Source organism: Leptodactylus fuscus, chromosome 8 (genome assembly GCF_031893055.1).
Source record: "Leptodactylus fuscus isolate aLepFus1 chromosome 8, aLepFus1.hap2, whole genome shotgun sequence".
NCBI lineage: Eukaryota > Metazoa > Chordata > Amphibia > Anura > Leptodactylidae > Leptodactylus > Leptodactylus fuscus.
In genome coordinates this window covers 23,602,956-23,622,913 of record NC_134272.1, presented here as the reverse complement: position 1 = coordinate 23,622,913, position 19,958 = coordinate 23,602,956, and the positions used below count along the sequence as shown (strand labels likewise).

The 19,958-nt window shown below is 42.5% G+C and overlaps 1 protein-coding gene across 5 annotated transcripts in view; it reads right to left on the bottom strand.

The window, feature by feature from the left end:
* Positions 1-4,718: 4,718 nt before the first annotated feature.
* The window catches only part of FN1 (fibronectin 1), a 48,448-nt gene continuing 33,208 nt past the window's right edge, over positions 4,719-19,958 (bottom strand). For 2 of the 5 annotated variants that reach the window (XM_075283964.1, XM_075283967.1), the window contains 20 exons: positions 19,791-19,880; positions 17,729-17,998; positions 17,510-17,626; positions 17,257-17,421; positions 16,979-17,134; positions 16,177-16,290; positions 14,409-14,678; positions 13,833-14,020; positions 13,615-13,702; positions 13,315-13,491; positions 13,119-13,208; positions 12,822-12,998; positions 12,555-12,644; positions 9,283-9,734; positions 9,054-9,192; positions 7,563-7,730; positions 7,078-7,203; positions 6,829-6,935; positions 6,565-6,666; positions 4,719-5,506 (listed from right to left, as the gene is read on the bottom strand). In XM_075283964.1, coding sequence (XP_075140065.1) covers positions 5,426-5,506; positions 6,565-6,666; positions 6,829-6,935; positions 7,078-7,203; positions 7,563-7,730; positions 9,054-9,192; positions 9,283-9,734; positions 12,555-12,644; positions 12,822-12,998; positions 13,119-13,208; positions 13,315-13,491; positions 13,615-13,702; positions 13,833-14,020; positions 14,409-14,678; positions 16,177-16,290; positions 16,979-17,134; positions 17,257-17,421; positions 17,510-17,626; positions 17,729-17,998; positions 19,791-19,880 — 3,167 coding nt within the window. In that variant the 3' untranslated portion in view covers positions 4,719-5,425. The remainder of the gene's footprint in view (positions 5,507-6,564; positions 6,667-6,828; positions 6,936-7,077; positions 7,204-7,562; positions 7,731-9,053; positions 9,193-9,282; positions 9,735-12,554; positions 12,645-12,821; positions 12,999-13,118; positions 13,209-13,314; positions 13,492-13,614; positions 13,703-13,832; positions 14,021-14,408; positions 14,679-16,176; positions 16,291-16,978; positions 17,135-17,256; positions 17,422-17,509; positions 17,627-17,728; positions 17,999-19,790; positions 19,881-19,958) is intronic. The other 3 variants (XM_075283966.1, XM_075283968.1, XM_075283965.1) reach the window with 2 other exon arrangements.

Sequence of the window (19,958 nt, the reverse complement as noted above, 5' to 3'; positions counted from 1 at the left end):
TCACATTGGCAACACGTTGTATAAAATTTCAGGTAGTGGAAGTGGTAACAGCCCTCGTAATAAATGGGGATTATGACAAAAAAAAAGTCCTTCAGACAGAATCCAAATGGATCAGTACACGGCAGATGGTGAGAGCCTTTGTATTGACTATCACAGTATACGTGGTCTGGTTGTTCTGCCAGGAAAGTTCAGATTTAGAGACCCTTCTAGACAACTATATAGCCAGTCATAATATTCTGAATCTATATGACCACAGCCATTACAAGTCGCCATTAGAGATGAGCAAGTGGTGAAATATTTGAGATTTGATATTAGTTTCGAGTTGAGCATCAATATTCAATACTCTATCAAATCCCATTATAGTCTAGGGGAAAAAAAAATGCTTGTTCCAGGGGAAACCAGTATTTGACTAAAGGAGAGCCACAAAGTCCACGAGTAGGAGGAGCGTATTTAGGAGGAGCGCTGTGCAGTTAAAGCGCACGGACCCTATAGACTATAATGGGTACCTGCGCTTTAACTGCACAGCGCTTGCAGTTGCGCTGATATTCCGTTCGTGGGGTAGGGGGTTCTCCTGCGGACTCCTTCTGGATAGGAGGTAAGCTGTAATGTGAACTTTCTCGTCCTGCAGAACCAGCATTGATTTGCCGAATGCTATACACTGTATAGCATTTGGCCAATCAACGCTGGTTCTGCAGCAGGCTCGTCTTTGCTAGTTGGGAGAGCTGGCAGCTTGCGGTTATGCGGGAGCTGACTTTTTCTCATAGGAATGTATTGACTAGCGTTGATTGGCCAAATGCTATACAGTGTACAGCATTCGCTCAATCAACGCTGGTTCTGCTGGAGGCTCGTCTGTGGGGAGGCAGAGTCTAAGATCGGACCACCGCAGTTTCCATTGTGGTCGATCTTAGACTCCGCCTCCTCACAGACAAGCCTCCGGCAGGACCAGTGTTGATTGGCTGAATGCTGTACACTGTATAGCATTTGGCCAATCAACGCTGGTCAATGTATTCCTATGAGGAAAAAGTCAGCTCCCACATAACCGCAAGCTACCAGCTCTCCAGACTAGCCTGCTGCAGAACCAGCGTTGATCAATCAATACTGGTTCTGAATCGAATCTTTACTGCGAATAGTAGTAGTATTCGAACAAGTACGAGTATTTTGAATATTGTAGTATTCTATCGAATACCTACTCGATCGAATACTATTCGCTCATCTCTAGTTGCCATCAGAGTTTAATTTTTCATTCCCATCTTCATATTTGCTTCTGATATCTGCAATTGATATAACCAACTAGACTCATTGTATCTTTTATATTAAGAAATGTATTGTACTATGACTTCTTTCATATAGTCAGGTCTGAATATTGGCAAATATGGGAACATCTGAATCAGTCTACCCCCTAGACCTGAAATGACTCCTTGGATCCATTTGGGTATTTGTCCTATTACGACCTAGACATACCCATGTGCTATACATAGAGGATGATATGCTTAGTGTAGCACAGATGGAGAGGTCCCAATCAGCTCGCATACAGGTATCTGTGACCTCTCTACATATGCATGGGTAGGCCTACAAGTACACACCATAAATACCGCTGTCCGTTCTATGGTAATATTCTAAGCAACAGTTATATGACATCAATTATAAGAGATACAAGGGCACGTTTCCAATATTACTGAACACCCCCCTGATGTCCTGCTTTACCCCTGTGTATATACAAATCACAGCATATGTCAAGTTTTGCTTTCTCCACCTCATGGTGTCACAGAATTTTTTGCAGGCTGCAAAAAAAAAATCTTCAGGAAAAGGTTTCTTGATGTGTTTTTTTTTCTTTTGCTCCAGTACACTGTGTGCACCTGGAAACTTCCCCTTAGAAAAAAAAAAACGCTCATGGATATGTTTTTTTTTTTTTTTTTTTTTTTTCCCCCCTCTGAGAAAAAAGCTGAAAAAAAAAACTGTTAGGGTCCATTCACACTAAGTTTTTGGTACTGATTTTGACGCTGAATCCGCATCAGAACCAATGTAGAAAAATAGCCCCCCATTGGCTTCAATGAGTTCCTTTTTCCGCTAAGGAACCTAATGAAGTCAATGAGAGGCTTTTTCTCCACATGGATTCTGACGTGGATTCAGTGTCAAAAACTGTGTGAATGGACCCTTACTGACTTCCATTGAAATGAATGGTAGATGTTTTTTGAGGCAGATTCCACCTCAAAATCAGACTGCAAAGGAGCCAACACGGTGGCTCAGTGGTTAGCACTGCAGCCTTGAAACACTGAAGTCCTGGGTTTGAATCCTGCCAGAAACTACATCTGCAAGTTTGTATGTTCTCCCCATTTGTGTGAATTTCCTCCCCTACTCCAAAGACATATTGATAGGATAAAATTAAAAGAAAAAAAAAAAAAAGAAACTGTTTACATATCCTCTGGTAGTTACATGTTTCAAGCTCTCCTAAAAACGCCTCTGACTTCTCATAACCCCGCCTCTCCTTGGCAGCTGATGTCAGAATGGTGGGATGCATCTGAGGGGCGTGGTCTGACAACTTACTCAGATTTGCCATCATGTTCAACACTGCCCCTATAGGCGGGGCTTGGTCTATATACCTTAAAGGGGTTGTCCCATCACAAGAATCCTATCTATACTGCTAGTTTATGTGGATTTAAGACTTCCTAAATGCATTGCTTTATCAAAACTGCTTTGTTTGTCCGCTATCTTAAATTTATTCACTTCATTGTTTACACTCTGTTTCTATGGCCCTTGGGATTATCTGCTCATTTGTGAAGTGATGAAGGAGGGGCTGGGAGCAGCTCTGAGCTGTTTGTGTCTTTTAAAGAGGACCTTTCATGGTCCAGGGCACAGGCAGTTTTATATACTGCTGGAATCGGCTTTCCCGATCTGTGCCTGGTGTAAAGCACTATCGGTCCCGGTACCGTAGCGCTTTACAGTCAGAAGGGCTTTTCTGACAGTTAGCCAGGGATGCCCTTCTGCCACGCGGTGCCTATCACGCTGTACTGTGGTGCGGGGAGGAACGCCCCCTCCCTCTGCTCACAGTGCTCGTCCATAGACGAGTATTATCAGGAGGGGAGGGGGCGTTCCTCCCCAGTTTTAGAGCACAGCACAATAGGCGCTGCTGGGCAGAAGGGCGTCCCTGGCTAAGTGTCAGAAACGCCCTTCTGACACTAAAGCGCTACGGTACCGGGACACAGATCGGGAAAGCCAATAGTGCGCTGAATTCAGCGCACTGTCAGCTTTCCAGCAATATATAAAACTGCCTGTGCCCGATCTGATGAAAGGTCCTCTTTAAGTAGCAGAGCTTCTCAGATAGGGGTGATATCTGATAGGTGAGAGCTCAGGGATTTCTGAGCTCTTATCAGTCGGTTTAATTGAATTTGGCTGAGATAGGGAGTCTGTTACCTCTGTATGTAATGCAAACTGACTCAAATCCAGCTCTGCTACATCAGCTTCACACTGTGGTAATTTATTTACAACCAGTCCCGTGCAAGTGAAACCCCGCCCACCTATGTGCTGAGAGAAGCAGGAAGTGAAGAGAGCACAACAGCCTGCAGGTTAGTGAACAAGCGTCATGGGAATACCCCCTTTAAGTTGTTATGTGGCCCATGCTATGCTCAGTCGTATGCTGATAAGGAGGTCTGAATATCTATCGCCTTTCTAGTGGCTACTCTGCCAGTTTTACTACTGAATAGTTCTTTGAGGTGCTGACATTATATCTGGAACCGGTTAGTGGCTTGTGCACAAAATTTGTATGAAAGGGAAAACCTTCCCTTCTTCTCACAGTAATGTGGCTTATACGATCAGAGCTTTCATCAGTTGTGAGTTTTGCACAAGTGCACTTTTTTTTATTTAAAAAAAATTTTTTTTTTGCATAATTGGTAAATAACCCCCATTATATGTGGTCATCTGCATCTGGGGCTGTTCTGCTCCATCTGGCACTGGGTGTCTTGAATCTGTGCAGGGTACAATGAAATCTCTAGACCAGGGGTAGGGAACCTTCAGCTCTCCAGCTGCTGTGAAACTACAACTCCCAGCATGCTCCATTCACTTCAATGGGAGTTCCAAGAACAGCAGAACAAGTATGCATGCTGGGAGTTGTAGTTTTACAACAGCTGGAGAGCCGTACGTTCCCTACCCCTGCTCTAGACTATCAAGGGATTCTAGAGAGAAATGTGCTGCCCAGTGTCTGTGTTGCAGGTCATGGATCTTGCAACAGGATAATGACCCAAAACACACAGACAAGGATGAAGCCGCGGAAGAGCCAGGACCAGAGGGCGTCGCTGCAAGAAGAAAGAGGTAGGGGTGCCAGAAGATGACGTCAGACCATGCACGACCGCCCACGTTCAAGTATGATTTACATATATGTTTTTATAGTTTTATTTTAAACCGGGAGCGGGGTTTAAAATAAGATTACCGTCCCCGCATATGTGGGGCTAATACAGCAAAATTTTGCTGATAGAGCCCCTTTAAGTCACGGGAACCCATCATTTCTGTCCTGGCCTGTTTCATGAGTTTTATTTATTTTTTTTATTCTGTTGAAGCAAAAACTAATGTCTGACTTTTTTCATTTTCATAGAATTTTTATTATTACTTTTGTCAGATTCAAGTTACTTCTATGACCATTGTGGGGTTTTTCTTTCATTAAACAATGGCTGCCAACAATATTGCCCACGTGTGTACACGCCTCATAGTGAAGTAAGGGAACACGCTTATTTTTAAGACCTTTTTATTAAAAGAAGAGTCATCTTTCCACAGTAGTAAAAGCTTTGGCACATACAGTATAAAAAAAATAAAAATCACCAACCATAATTACATCAGATTCGTTTGCCATCACTTCTAGTTTTCAGAATTACTTTCCATTGTTAAGTAGAAGGAATCCTCTGAAGATGCAGCAGACATTGATAAATAACACTGAAGGAAGGTCAGGTATTAGTAAGGATTGTGCGGAGAAAGGAATTAAGATTGTGCATACAGTAAAAGACGTCAGTGTCAGAAGCAGCCAGTTGGCGCTGCATTGGTAATATTAAAAAACAAAAAAAAGCAGAATTGGTCCCCTTGGCTCGCAGCCTTCTTATTTACCCATTGACATCAATCCACCCTGAAGCCCATGAAACTCAATACGCTGCAGGGTTACATGGACCAAACAAAGGCCCTCACACAGGATTCTTCCTAAAAGGATCCACAATGGCAATACTGCTCAGTATTACAAACAGCCATTTCCCTTTGGTTTCCCAGATCAACGTAAGCAAAATAAAACAAAATTACAATCATTGAATACTGAATGGCACGGAAGTACTTCAGATGGATTGTGAAGCATTTGTGTTATCTGCCAGTCAGGAGGCGGCCATCTTCCCCCACCCCGCACTGCTGCTCCAGCAGGTCAGCTAGAATGCACTTTAGGTTCTTGTATCAAGTCTTAGTTCTTGGTCTGCTCGGAATGTTGTGTGTCTGCTTGCAAGCCCAGTGGAAGGAAGCATTCGATGGGACAGTTCAAATTCTGCAAAATGGAAAGAAGGAATCAGAAAAGGCAATGTGTTTTTTATTTTTTTTTTTAAATTATATTATATATTTTTATATATATATTTTTATATTATATATAAAAAAAAAATTTTATAATTTTTTTTTTTTTAATATACTATATATAAAAAAAACCACTCTGAAAATATATACTTCATATAGACTTGTTTGATGATCTTGCAAAATTCTAAGCCAAGAGATTGTAGGTGAATGTCAAACAGGACCACCAGGTTAGATTTGTAGGTGAGTGGGGTCCGGCAGCTGCCCGATCATCCAAAATGAAGGTTCATTTTAATGATTTATCAATGGACAAGGCTTTAATATTAAAGTGGACCCTGTTGGCTCTCCTGCCAAGTCTTAGATACTTCTGGATTATTGCTTCAGTATTTACTTTCTCCTATAAGTCTGCGGTTCCTTACAGTAAGTAAGCGGCCATTTTCTTGTGGCCTGTGGACATGCGCAGTTGGCTCTGTCTGAGGCCTAGAAGTTTGACCGCCAGTGCCGGAAGAAGATGCGTGAAGAGACCGTTCCTGAAGAAGATGGAGAGTTTTCTTGCAGCATTGGGGGACCCCCCAGTGCTGCGAGAGAACTCATTTGCATACCGACGAAAACCGGGATTTATACTGAATGGCGGCCTGGTGAAGACATCTAAAGGTAGGAGAAGAATAGCCTTTAAGGCTATTCCTATGTGTCAACAAGAAAAAAAAATAGATTTTAATGGTAGAATCCCTTTAAGCAATGTGAGTCCTGGTACCTTGTTACAAACCATCTACTGGAGAGCCAAGCAAATGGATTACTTCTAGATCTCAAATAGTTCAGCTTCATCAACTAAAAGGTGCCAATAACAAACTACAGTTTATGAAAATGGCCTATCTGTTCTTCATTCAGTTGGCAATGTCCCAGCTGATGCAGCCGATAAGACTGGAGGGCAGATACAGGGTCACACTGCTGGACCAGTGGGGAAACAGGACAACCTCTAAACTCCCTACAATACATACAACTTATGCAAGTCAGTTACACACCATCAATAATACTTACATAGTTCTGCTGATATTTTTGTGTGTACTGGGAAACAGTGTGCCCTGTGGTATCGGGGGAAGCGGCAGCACCTGGTCTTCTGCAGTTATCGCAGCGCCATCCCTGTTAAAACAAGTAGGATTGATAAAATAATAGAAATAACAGAAGACATTTGGAACTCCTCTCTTTTTCTTAGCTATATAGATGTTAAAAACGCTATAAAGGCGTATGCCTGGTCATGCATCAGAACATAGCGCCATATATGAGAGTAGTCACAGTGTGTACCTGTTGTCCTCCATAGCATGTACAGGAGCAGATGGCTCCCAGGTATTCCTTCTGCCATTGCTCACCAACATTATACATTTTCCCATCATCATAGCAAGTGGCTTCATCTGTAAAAAGCAAACACGCAAATGATCACAAATCTGGCGGGGTCAACTATCCCACCCACCCACCACACTCCCATTTTGAGGTTTGTGATGTAAATCTTTAGTGGCATCTTTCATGGCCATGTGAATACTCCCTTCTACTTACGAGGTTCGCACTTGAACTCTCCCTTTCCATTTCCAAGACAAGTACAGCTCATCATCTGTCCATTCTCTCCACGCCGGTCCCACTTTTCACCAATCCTGTGGTTGACTCCATTGTCATGGCACCATTCTGAGAATCACAAAAAAAAGAGACTTATAAATAAAATGTGAAGGGTCTGCTTGTGTACAGAATGGACAATTTAATGGGTGTTCCCTTTTCACAATCAGATACAAGTTTGTGATGGAGGACTACGGTGCCACCAAATAGTCATACTATACAATAGTAGAAGGCGTAGTTGTGGTGGGTCAAGTCCCATCAAGGAAACATTTGTGTTCTTACAAACTCCTTGACTGATGTATAAGGACTACACAGTCTCAGTGTCTATGTCGAAACAATTGAGAATGGCGATTTGTTGATCTGGTTGTAAGTGAATAAAACCAAGAGTGTCAAACAGCCACTGATCTTCAAACCATGTAACATATACTCACTGGAGGAGTCACATCTGAAGTGTCCACTTCCATAACCCAGACACTTGCACCAGAGTTTGAATCCAGACTCCGACATACGTTCCCACTCCTGTCCAACTGCATATTGTGATCCAGTGAATGTATCATAACAGGTATCCTCAACAGGTTGCAGGGCGCCATCAGGGACATCTGTAGAAACAGTACAATAAATAAGGAAACAACTGAACTAATGGACACAGAGGATTTGCCAGTCTTCCGTACTATTTTACATATATAACAAATGGTTGAGTTGTTTTTTGGATACCGCTAGCAGAATTGGGAATACAACCCTGGGCTATAAAATACAGGAGGTAACTTAGGACCTGTGCAAGAGGAATCATACAGATATTTACAAAGTTTAGTTCTTGTGCAGGTTAATGCTATATGGAAACCATACATTTATTTGCTATTGTGTCAGGTGTGTTGGGTGAACATTAGAGACGAGCGAGTAGTACTCGATCGAGTAGGTATTCGATCGAATACTACAGTATTCGAAATACTCGTACTCGATCGAGTACCACTCACTATTCGAATGGAAAAGTTCAATGCAGAACCAGCATTGATTGGCCGAATGCTATACAGTCGGCCAATCAACGCTGGTTCTTCTCCTACCTTTAGAAGTCTTCTCCGTGCAGCTTCCCCGCGGCGTCTTCCGGCTCTGAATTCACTCTGCCAGGCATCGGGCCTGGGCAGAGCCGACTGCGCATGTCCGCTTGTAGTGCGGGCATGCGCAGTCGGCTCTGCCCAGGCCCGATGGCTGGCAGAGTGAATTCAGAGCCGGAAGATGCCGCAGGGACGCTGCACGGAGAAGACTTCTCGGAGGATCCAGCCCGACCATCACTCGTGGACTTGGTAAGTATAATTTGATCGAATGTTGCCTATCCCTGAAACGAGCATTTTCCTCCCATAGACTATAACAGGGTTCGATATTCGATTCGAGTAGTCGAATAATGAGGGGCCACTCAAAACGACTATCGAACATTTTACTGTTCGCTCATCTCTAGTGAACATGTTTGTAATATTCTTTATTAACCTATCCAACTTCTTTTTAAATAGAAAACAGGTTGTAACATTCTCCCTAGGAACAGAGATGTTGATAGGAAAAGTATGTACATGCACGTGTATTGCGAATATGCAGAACCGAAGCATTTATCAAAGTGTCTGCATCACTGGTTCTATATCCCTTGAAAATATTCTCTGCTTTCATATGTTGCAAAGATTAATTTTTCTAGTTGGTATAAAAACAGAGATACAGCCATTTGAAAGGACTATCCACTCTTTGGTAAATGCTTCTTTGGTATAGGTGTACAGAACGAGTAAAGTTCCCGTTAGCAACACTAAGCATTGCCAGAAAGACTGTTTTCTATTAAAAAGGAAGTTATATAGGTTAATAAAGTAGATTACAAAAATATTTACAAAGTAGCAAAAAAAATAAAATAAAATGGGAGTTCCAACAAAACATTTGGCTCTTACTGGAGTTACTGACTGTCACAAGTTCCTCCAAGACTTTGTGGCGATTCAGTCCCTTAAGTGCCTCCACAATTATATTGTAGGTGACGCCACGGGTGAGACCATTTAGTCTGGCACTGGTGGATGTTCCAGGAACTCTAAACTGTAAAAAGATTTACAAATGTAAAGGTCCCCATTTCACATTTATAATCAACTAAATTAAGTGTATACGTAGAAATGTAACCAAATTTACCTCAACAGGCGCTTCATCCTCTCCCACAGGTTGACACGAAATGACATATTCTGTGGTCTCCAGAAGAGGTCTCCATGAAATTGTGGTCTGTGATGACACCTCCTGTACTCCAGTATCATTGATCTGAGGTGTGAAGCCATGAGGATAGGGCCCATCGTAGTCTCCTCTGCTGATATGGAACCTGTCTATTTCTGGGAACCGATCTGGTGTATATTGCCCTGGTCTTACAGGGGAAGCAGTGGTGGGTGCAACAGGACTTCTAAAGCCATGTTCCTCAATGACTTGTCCTTCATGAGGAAAACTGGAGGGTCCTACAGAGCCTGGAAGTTGGATACCGTTACCATTGTCAAGTGTTTGTGCAACAAAAGGAGTTTTCTCTGCTTCGGAGGGTACGTCGAGAATTTCGGGGCCTTGGCCGGGGTGAGGGAGGGTAACCAGTACAGGGAGCTCATCTGACCGAAAAAAGCGTTAAGAGCAATAAAAGCAAAGCATTAGTGAAAGCAGGCGGCAGCATGGATTGGCGGTATTACTGCGTGTAGCAGACACAGTACCGAGAAAAACCGGAAACTCATTAAATCCATCGGCGAATCCAAGTACATAGGAGAAATATTAATTCACATGCCACAAAGACAATGCACCCATGGAAAAGAATATTTCTCCTTTATACATGGATCATTCATCTTAAATAAATTACAGAAATTATTTGTTGAATTGCAAGAGAAATTCGCTCAAGACCTTATTCACGCTTACAGTCACGAAACAGAACTTGTGTAAGGATTTATGTCAGTACTGTAGTAGTGGTATTACCATAGATCTGCCCAATGCTTCAGATACAGATACAATCAGCTTCATTCTATGAAGAATATGGCGTTTATAAAGCACACCATAGAGCATGCTGCCTACTGAATCGTACAGATGGTCGTATAGACACAGAGAATAAAACGGATTCATTTGGGATCTGCTGCAAATGGTAGAGATGTAATGTGTGGAAAAAGGGGTTAAAATTCAAAAAAATTCACAACTTTGATTCAGCAAAATTTACCATCTAGTCTGGTTCTGAAAACCAGTGTGTAAGGCAAGTGTAATGGTCACTTATTTTTATTACATGTAGGAAATTAGGGAATTTTGTTCTGTTTATTGAAAAACTGCCTCTGAAATTTACCTTTAGCAGTGCTAAGAAAAATCCATCTTCAATACATATTGTACATGGTGAATACGGCCTACGGTTACATATGGCCTCTCCTCTCCCTGCCAACATTGGTCCCTTTTTACCTCAAAACTAAAATTTCTCCCAGTTTTAGGCGAAGATCGCATTTAGCGGGCCAAGGTAAAAAAGTGCTGTAGGAAAAACGGCTTCCGTTTTTCTCAGATTGCTTTCCACAAAGGTTTCACGAAGGTTTCCTCTACAGACTTTCTGCTTCAGTTATACCAACAGGGAAATCGCCGGTGTTTTTCTAGGTATAATAGACATGCTATGATTTCTAAAAATGCAACGTTTTTGGAAATCGCAGCATGTCCACTGTGCATATTTTTCTGCAATGTGTGGGTGGAATTCGATAGAATCCCTTCCACTTTGCAGGGACTGTAGAACGCAGCGTTTTTTTGCAAATCCGCAGTATTTATGCTACATGGGCCTCCAGCCCTGACCACTAAAAGCAAAGTTCTCTTCCATCTCCCTGGCGGTCATTTAGTCCATAGAGCAGTGGTTCCCAACCACCGGTCCGCGTACCAGTACCAGGCCGCGGGGCATGTTGCACCGGTCCGCGTACTGGCAGCGAGGAGTCAGCAGCTTGGTTGTTGCTCATTGGGATAAGTTGAGCAAAGTGCGGGGTTGAGCCGGGACCCGCTGTATGTCCGGGATTCTAGTACTATGCAGGACATGCAGCGGGTCTTGGCGCCACCCTGCACTCGCCTACCAAACTTTGGCAACTTCTTCTGTTTTACACTTCCTTCCTGCCTCCACTATCCCCCTTGACATCCTTTGATGTCTTAATCATACCACTGCCTCAGTTCTCTATGCATCTCTCTGCCATGTGTTCCACTGTGGAACGCATGAGTTACTTCCGGTATGCAATGCCGATACCGGAGGTGCTTTACTACACCCCATGCTTAACCTTGCCCCCAACCACACCCCTTCCTGCCCCCACCGGGCCATAAAAAAAAAAAAAAAATTGTCTTGCTGGGAAAGACTAGGCAGGCCAAGGAGCCTCTGCATGTAACCCTGAATGACTACGGTACATGCGGAGGATGGATTTTTCTTAGCAACGTTCATTCACAGACAGTTTGATAAAAGTTCCCAACATTCCCTAGTAAAGTCTATTACAAAAAGGTTTAAAACTCCTGCAAAAAATGTATATACTGTATGGATTTATAGAAACAATGTGACGTGCCGGTTACACTTTACATTATACATTCCTAACAAAAACAAGATTTTTTTTCTCAGTGCCATTTACCTATCATTTTAAGCAGAATTACAATGGATCTGGTTACCAACACCCCACAGATTATGCCTTAAAGCTGATCAGCGCAACGGGCAAAATAAATATAACTAGGAGCAGCGAATAGCAATGCACTCCAAGCTATTATCTAAAGGTGCTTCCATCTCCATTAGGCTGGTTCAGACACAGCAGATGCCCCAGGACATGACTGCAAATCTGCCCAAATGCCACCTCTCCTCAGTAGAGGTGGCATTTGGGCAGATAGATTACTACAGGCACCCCATTTAAAGTCTCTGGACCGGAACTCTTCTGTACCGATCCCATTGTAGTGCATGAGAACATGAACACGCAGCCTTGTCACATAAGGATCTCCATTGATCTGTACAATGGGAAATACCAATGAAATATAAATTTTGGAGTAGGATGGTCTCCATTTTCTCAAAAATAGTGGCGGTCAAGTGTAGAAGGTGGCATGAGACAATGTGTACCAACTGGTTAGAGTGGAAGCAACATGACAGATTTGAGGCCTACAAATCCATGATGCAGACATCTACTGCCTGGACTGAAGCAACACAAAGCTAAATAAAACCGTAGAGTATTCCACCCTGGATAGCCCATAAATCCCATTATATTATGTGCAATGTGGACGTGCAAGCTGCTTAAAAAAAGATTTTTGTTTGTCAAATTATATTAAGCAACAGCAGGCTACATAGAATAAGACAAGAGTAATGGCTTATTCCAAAATTGTACACTATGCTACTTTCGGGACAGGTCCAGAAGGGGAAGGAGCGTCAACGGTCCAAAACACTGAAAAATAAATCTATGTTACAATACCTGTCTTCTTCCGGCCACTAAGAGGCTCGCTCTTCTGGTTATTCTTTACTGCGATGACATAGACTGTGTATTCTACACCAGGCTCCAAATCTAAAAAGAGAGAAATGCCATGAAATTACAATAAATGTAGTCGGTAGGGTCTTCATACTGCAGATCCATCCACTACAAAAGGTGATACTTCGAATGGGACGTTGCAGCAGAAGTTGGAGGACCTTGTACTAAACCAACAACATAAGGACAGTTTTACCCTTAAGCAGTGGTACTCACTAGTAATGGTGGCCTCAGTGCTTGACGCTGGAAGGCGAGGAAGATCCTTAGGTACGCCACCTACTCTCTCATACCTAACTATGTATCCTGTAATACGAGAGCGAGGAGGTTGCCAGGAGAATAAGAGAGAGTTGGGTGTGCTGGTCAGGAAGCGCAGATTGGAAGGACTGTCCACGGCTGTAAAATTACAGTGTAAAGTTATCGAAAAGTTTGTAGGGTAAAAGAAATCTGGCGAGAGGAAGCCAATGAGTGCCATGTATACATCAGTAGAAGGCCGTACTTCTACTAGACGGTTACCTGTTGATGCATCTAAACTGACGGGAGAACTACGGGCGTTGTCATTTACAGTGTAAATGTAGATCTTGTAATCTGTTCCAGGCTGCAGTCCTAGAATATAAAGGACACTTGTGAGACATCACTATATACAGTATATACATTAGTCCCGCCATATCCCACACCAACAACCGATTATTGATCACGAGTGAGAGATTACCTGTCATGGTGTAGGTTCTCACATCAGGCTTGATCACCCTCTGAATAGGAGTCTGACCTCCATGCGGCACGGCTTCCATCAGGAAGCCAGTGATGGTTTCGGTCTTGGTGCGCCAGGTAAGAGTTACTGTGGTTTCTGTAACGTCTGTAACACGTGGACGACGAGGTGGACTGACATCTAAGAACAGATATGAAGATGTGAATTAAAACACCATGCGGTAAGTGACATAAGGAGACATCTTTCCGCTGCCTTGATGGAACCAAGAGAACAGAGTGTTGGTTTTAGTGCTTGGATACTTACTTTCAAGGGTAGAAATTGTTCCTTGAAGTGGCAGACTTGTAAGTCCATTCTTGACAGCATAGACATGGACTTCATACTTGGTAGCAACCTGTTGAAGAAATTTTACAGTCACTACTAAAGCTTTTTTTTTTTTTTTATTTCTTCATTTGGGATAGGGGTTAAAAATGCAAATATATATGACAAATCATGAGATTTCGTTGCTATCAATTCTCACCCACCATGAGTCCAGTAATGGAGGTGACAGTTGTGCTCGCTGGTAGTTCCACCTCTTTCATGGGCCCGGTTTTATCTTTAGGATTCACACGCACAAGGTACCCGGTAAGTTGGACGTTAGGTGCATGCCAGCTAATAGTGAGCCCAGTTGGTGTCACCTGAGAGAACTGAAGATTTGTTGGCGCGGGAATTGCTGCAAGACATACCAAATGGTAAGTACAGGATCAAAATTTAAAAAAACAAGACAAACACCATGCATAAACATCATGCAGTGCAACATTCAAGAATAATACGAATCACCCCCCAACCACCCACATATACACGGATTACATAGACCTTCAATGCTGAGCTATATTATTGGTGCCCGCTTTGACACTTAGTCTCACCATCGCAGTTGCATTGAATGTCATTTTAGCTCCGAAAAATACAGACACCCTCACAAACAGGAAATGGATATGAAACAGATACGGAAAGTGGTAAAGACAACTGGACATCACCAAATAAATGGCTTTAGTGCAGGGGGGTGGAAGGGGACTGACAAGAGGAAAAGGACACAAGGAACATGCCATGCGTCCAGATACCTGTATTCTGGACTCCAATGAGGGGCTTGCTCTCCATGTCATCGTGCAATGCCACGATGCTCACGGTGTACTCTGTGCCCGGCCTGAGACCGTGCAGCTCTGCAGTGTCATCGTCAGACTCTGGTGCGGGAAACAACTCTCTGACTCCATCCTCAGGGCTTGAGTAGGTCACTCGGTAACCAGTAACCTGCCCTTCAGGGACTTCCCAATTCAATCTAATTGAATCAACTCCTACTTCTGGGAATGTCAGTCCCTTGGGCTTGTCAACGTCTGTCAGGCAAATTGATCATAAAAGCGGTTAGCGGCAAAGACAAGCAGCAGAAGAAAAGCAGCAGGAAATAAAGCAGAATGCAATATCTTCACCGAAGGTTGCAATTCTGCTATACATATAAAAGCAGCATCTTAAAGAGGCTAAAAATCTGATTAATAATGCCGTATAGAAGGGGGATGGGATTATTTTCTGCTAAAAATTTAATTACCCTGGGTTTTATTCAGTGTGCACTACTCATGCCTGCCAGTACATGAACGTACCCTCTTAAAAGGTTATCTATGTTTCTATCATACCAGACTTAAGGTGGCCATACACATCAGCTGTACATTGGCCAAGTTTATAGATTTGGTCAATGCTGGACAATGATCTAGTGTGTATGGGGCCTCCTGACTGTGTATGGCATGCTTGATTTCAATACAATTAATGCTTTTGCCCTCTAAGGGCTAGTTCACACGGGGAAAGAGGGGGTGGATTTTGACACGGAATTCACCCCCTCACAATAGAGGTCTATGTAGACCGCTGCATTCTTTTTTCTGCTAACGGTTTGTTCCCGCCCGCGGAAAGAAGAAGCGATCTGCCCTCTCTTCAGGCGGATTCCGCCCCGGTGTCCGCCTTGCGACACCTCCCTCCATGCTAGGCCCATTCATTTGGGCCTAATCTGGAGCGGAAAGCCGCGACGGAATGAGTTCACGCGGAACCCCGTATGAACTAGGCCTAAGATAAGCCCCCATAGGCGTCTGGTAGAATCACTCTTCTCTCCTTCTATTCAGAACATATACACACCTGGCAGAGCGTGCATCTGTATCGAACAGTTACCTCGTATATGAAAAGCTAAAGCTTTATTACAAAATCATTAGAGGAGCAGATGCAGATTATAGCCGCCAGATATGCATTGCTGCAAAACCGGTTTTAATAGTTGCCAAGCTAGCACATGTCTGTCAGCTGGCAGCATGACTAAAGCAACAGTTATCCAAATGAGGATTCAAATTGGTTTTCTGAACTCAAATCGAGATTTCATACCGGTGGCCTATCCATCGGAACCCACACAGTGGAGGGTTCCATGTGTTGGATCCCATCACAATACTTGTGATCAGTATGAAAACTTGATTTTGGTCTTGAAAACCACATTAAAAAGAAGATTTAAATTCATTGCAAAAGCCCAATGTAGAATTTGTACCATCACATTAATACTAAAAGCTATTAGTGGTCAAGATCACAGTCTGATTGGCAAAAATTAGTTTCTATAAAGCAACGTCCATTAGGCCAAGAATTTGGGCTTCGGAATTATTGTTACAAGTTTGCCGACCATGTCAGTCCGAAATGTGGTTGTCCGAGAAGGTCTTAAATCTAGTTATTGTTTTTACAGTCTGGGCACAAGGAACAATCCTTCCAAGAGTCAGCTAAGGAAAAAAATAGTTACGCAACGAATCCTAAGATCACAAACCAGTCATTGACAATGTGGGAAATATAATAAAAACACTGCATGGTGATACGCACTGGTGACGGCTGTTTCCACAATGGGCTGGCTCTCTCCATTTGCACCCTGGGCATATACGCTGACCACATACTCAACAGTTGGTTGAAGCCCCACAATGGTCATCTCAGTTTGGTCTGTGAAAAACAGTGTATGGTTAGTACAGAAAAAAAAAAAAAAAAATCATCATCATCATCATCATCAGGCTCATGTTTTCCATAGAAAGTCAGTGACTTTATACTATAGAGACCTTTGCTCCAAAAAGTTAAATTGGGGGCGATAATTATATATAGATACGGATACTGGTGTGGGTCTGACACTCGGCGCCACCCTCAATTACCTGTTCTCATATACATAATGGAGCAGGAAGCAGACAGCGATGTATAATGAACAGGAGCCAATCTGCAGTACCTGGAGTGGCCACTACACAGAACAGTGCTGCCTGCCTCCTGCTCCATTCTCTGCATCAGCTGCTGAAAATAGATAATCTCGGGGGGTGTTGGGTATTAGAACACCACCAGTCTGATAATGGTGGCATAACCAATATTTTTAGCCTAGAAAACCCCTTTAATATGAAAATCTTTTCAAAGAGTTTCAATAAAGCTAGGCTTGTCTGTGCAACAGCTCACCAGAACAATCTTGCTATCACTCCAATTCTCTTTCCAGGGATCCAGCCAGTATAGAGGAACTGGGTAACACTCCTATAGGTGGCACTAGACTGTTTTCTTCCTACTAAATGAGTTCTGTCTTGGTATATGAGCACTGACTAAAGGGGATCCCATAATATTAGAAATAATTCCATTTACCTTGACCACAAAATCTTACCTGCAGGAACAACTTGTGAAATGGTCTCACCCTGACCACTTTTGGGCACACTAGTGACTCTATACCCAGTGACAGGGCCTGGGGATGGTGTCCATCGTACGTGAATGCTTTCATCCTGGACCTCGGTGACTTTCATCTCTGTGGGTTGTTCCACACCTGTTATTAAACACAGACCCCTTAGTTTAAAAGCCCTTATGGCTTGTAGGTGCTCCACTCACCCACAACAAGATCTATCAGATTATCATTTTAATTTGCATATTTGGTTAAACCAACTATACCTGTCCCATAGGTAATCGTGACGGGTTTGCTGGTGGCAGGACTGTCTCCTCGGCCAGTGACGGCATATACAGTAATTGTGTAACTTGCTCCGGGTTTCAGGTTGTTGATAGTTGCACTGGTGGAAATTCCAGGTACTGTAAGCTCCGTAACTGGACCCTCACCTCCTGTATTCCCAAAACCGAAAAAATTAAGTACATTTTTGTAATATTTTAACAATATAAATACACCAAAAAAGCCTAAAAAGTCTCTTACCGATCTCAGAAGCCGTAATTCTATAGTAACGCACATTGACAGCTGGTGCATCCCAGGTAACGGTGATCGCATTGGGGGAGGAAGATGTTGCTTTGACATCAGTTGGAATATCAGAAACTAAAAATAAAATGCACACTTTAGGGAAGGAAAGGAAACACAGATAAAATAATCAAATTTATATGAATCAAATGTTTGGATTACAAAAATCCAACCCCGTACCGGTAGCTTGTTGTCCTACGAGAGGAAAGCTCTCCTGAGGACCGCTGATGGCGATGATGCTCACGACATATTCTGAGCCAGGAATGAGATTAGTAAGAGTGATAGAGTTGCGAGATGGTGGGATTCTCTCTTCTCTTGGACGGCCGGCTCCGCTCTCCAGTTGGTAGCGGACTTTATATCCAGTGATGGTTGCACGGGGAGCGATCCAGTGCACAGTAAAGGAGTTGGTAGTGATTTCGGAAAAGTCAATTCCAGTTGGGGAGTCCAAAGCTACGTGAAGAGTGCAAAGGCAAGAATTACTAAATGAATAAATATTCCTCAAAATAAATAAATAGTTAATAAATTAGATAAGTAATTCACTATACAGTTATCCATACGCATGTAAAGTTATGGAACTGCTTCCATTTGGTTACTGTGGATTTGTAGAGATCCTCCAAAGTAGTACTGCAATTTAAAGGCTCCCTTTGCAGGTTAGATTTGCCATATACTGTCGGTAGATCCGCTAGATTTTTTTTTAGAGCAGTGAATTGACAAAATCAGATCCATTTGCAAATTACCGTATATACTCGAGTATAAGCTGACCCGAATATAAGCCGAGGCCCCTAATTTTACTACAAAAAAACTGGGAAAACTTATTGACTCCAGTATAAGCCGAGGGGGGGAAATGCAGCAGCTACTGGAAAACTTCAAAAATTAAAGTGGTCAGAGTTTTTGGGTGCAGTAGGTGCTGGTGCTGGGGGAGGGGGTGTTTTGGTTGTCTGTCTGCCCCTTCCCTGAGCTTGAGGACTGGGATTTTTCTTCCCCCACTTGGAATTCAGTCTGGCTGTATATAGGGTATCTGCAGTGCTCCTATTAACCCCTTCCCGAGAGAACAGGAGCACTGCAGATCCCCTATATTCAGTAGACCGGGCGCACTCAGACACAGGGATACCTAATGTGTTTGTGTTTCATAGTAATTTTCTACTTTTATATGTATTCTAGGGAAAGGAGGGATTTAGAACATTTTCATTTTATTTATTTATTTATTTTTTTGCACTATTTTATGGGAGATTCTATACATTGATATTGTGGCTGGTCATAGACCCCCCCCCTCCTAAAATAAAATAAAAAAAGTTATATATATTTTATTTTTTATTCCTGACTTAAGTATAAGCCAAGGGGGGCTTTTTCAGCACAAAAACTGGGTTGAAAAATTCGGCTTATACTCGAGTATATACGGTATATAGTTAATAAATTAGGTCAGCAATTCACTATACAGTTATCCATACACATGTAAAGTTATGGAACTGCTTCCATTTAGTTCCTGTGGATTTGTAGAGATCCTCCAAGTATTATTGCAATTTAAAGGCTCCGTTTGCATGTTAGATTTGCCATATACTGGTTTTTTTTTTTTGGTTTTTTTTTTTAGAGCATTGACAAAAATCAGATCCACTTGCAAATTACCCTAAACAAAAATGGAATCCATAGCAATAATAAACTTGCCACGGCTTTTAGAGTCTGCATTACATACAGATTTTCCCCAAGCATGTTTTATCATATATCGTTCTTATGCCTGGTTTACCATAAATCGGGGCACTTCAGAAAATAATCTTCATTTTGTTTGGTTTTTTAGGTGAATGGTGACGTTTTTGTAATGCACAGGAATGTCTGAACAGTATTCAAGTGAAGACCCACAGTCTGGAATCTTTCTCCATAAACAAATACAAAGTAGATAGAGTTTAATCTCTCCGGACTTCTGGTTGAGATGCAGGAATCTAAGGCTCCCGGGAGTGAAATGCTCAAACACGAGTCTGCATCCGCTGCAGGTCCATTCTATTGGTTGGAAACCTCAGAGATGAACAGTCTGGTATGAGACTGACTACAGATGTTACCACATGAAAGCCGTTCTTACAGTAAGTGGATGGGAATTTAAGTAAAGATCCATTATTTTACTGCAGCCAATTCTAAAACCATATCCCAGTATTGCGATCCTTCTATTGGCCATCCAGTACCAGCTGCCAATAAGTAATAGGCATCCCATGTGTATGTACAGGCTTAACTATAATAGATTGAGAATACTTACTTGTTCGGTGCACTCCGGTAAGTTCAGTGCTCTCTCTTTCTTCATAAACAGAGTGAACGTTGACCCGGTACTCCGTAAACGGCAGCAGGTCTTCAAAGAGAGCAACAAAAAAAAAGTTAAAAATTGGAATTCAAGAAGGTACTTGAAGGAATTAACCCTGAGCAAATA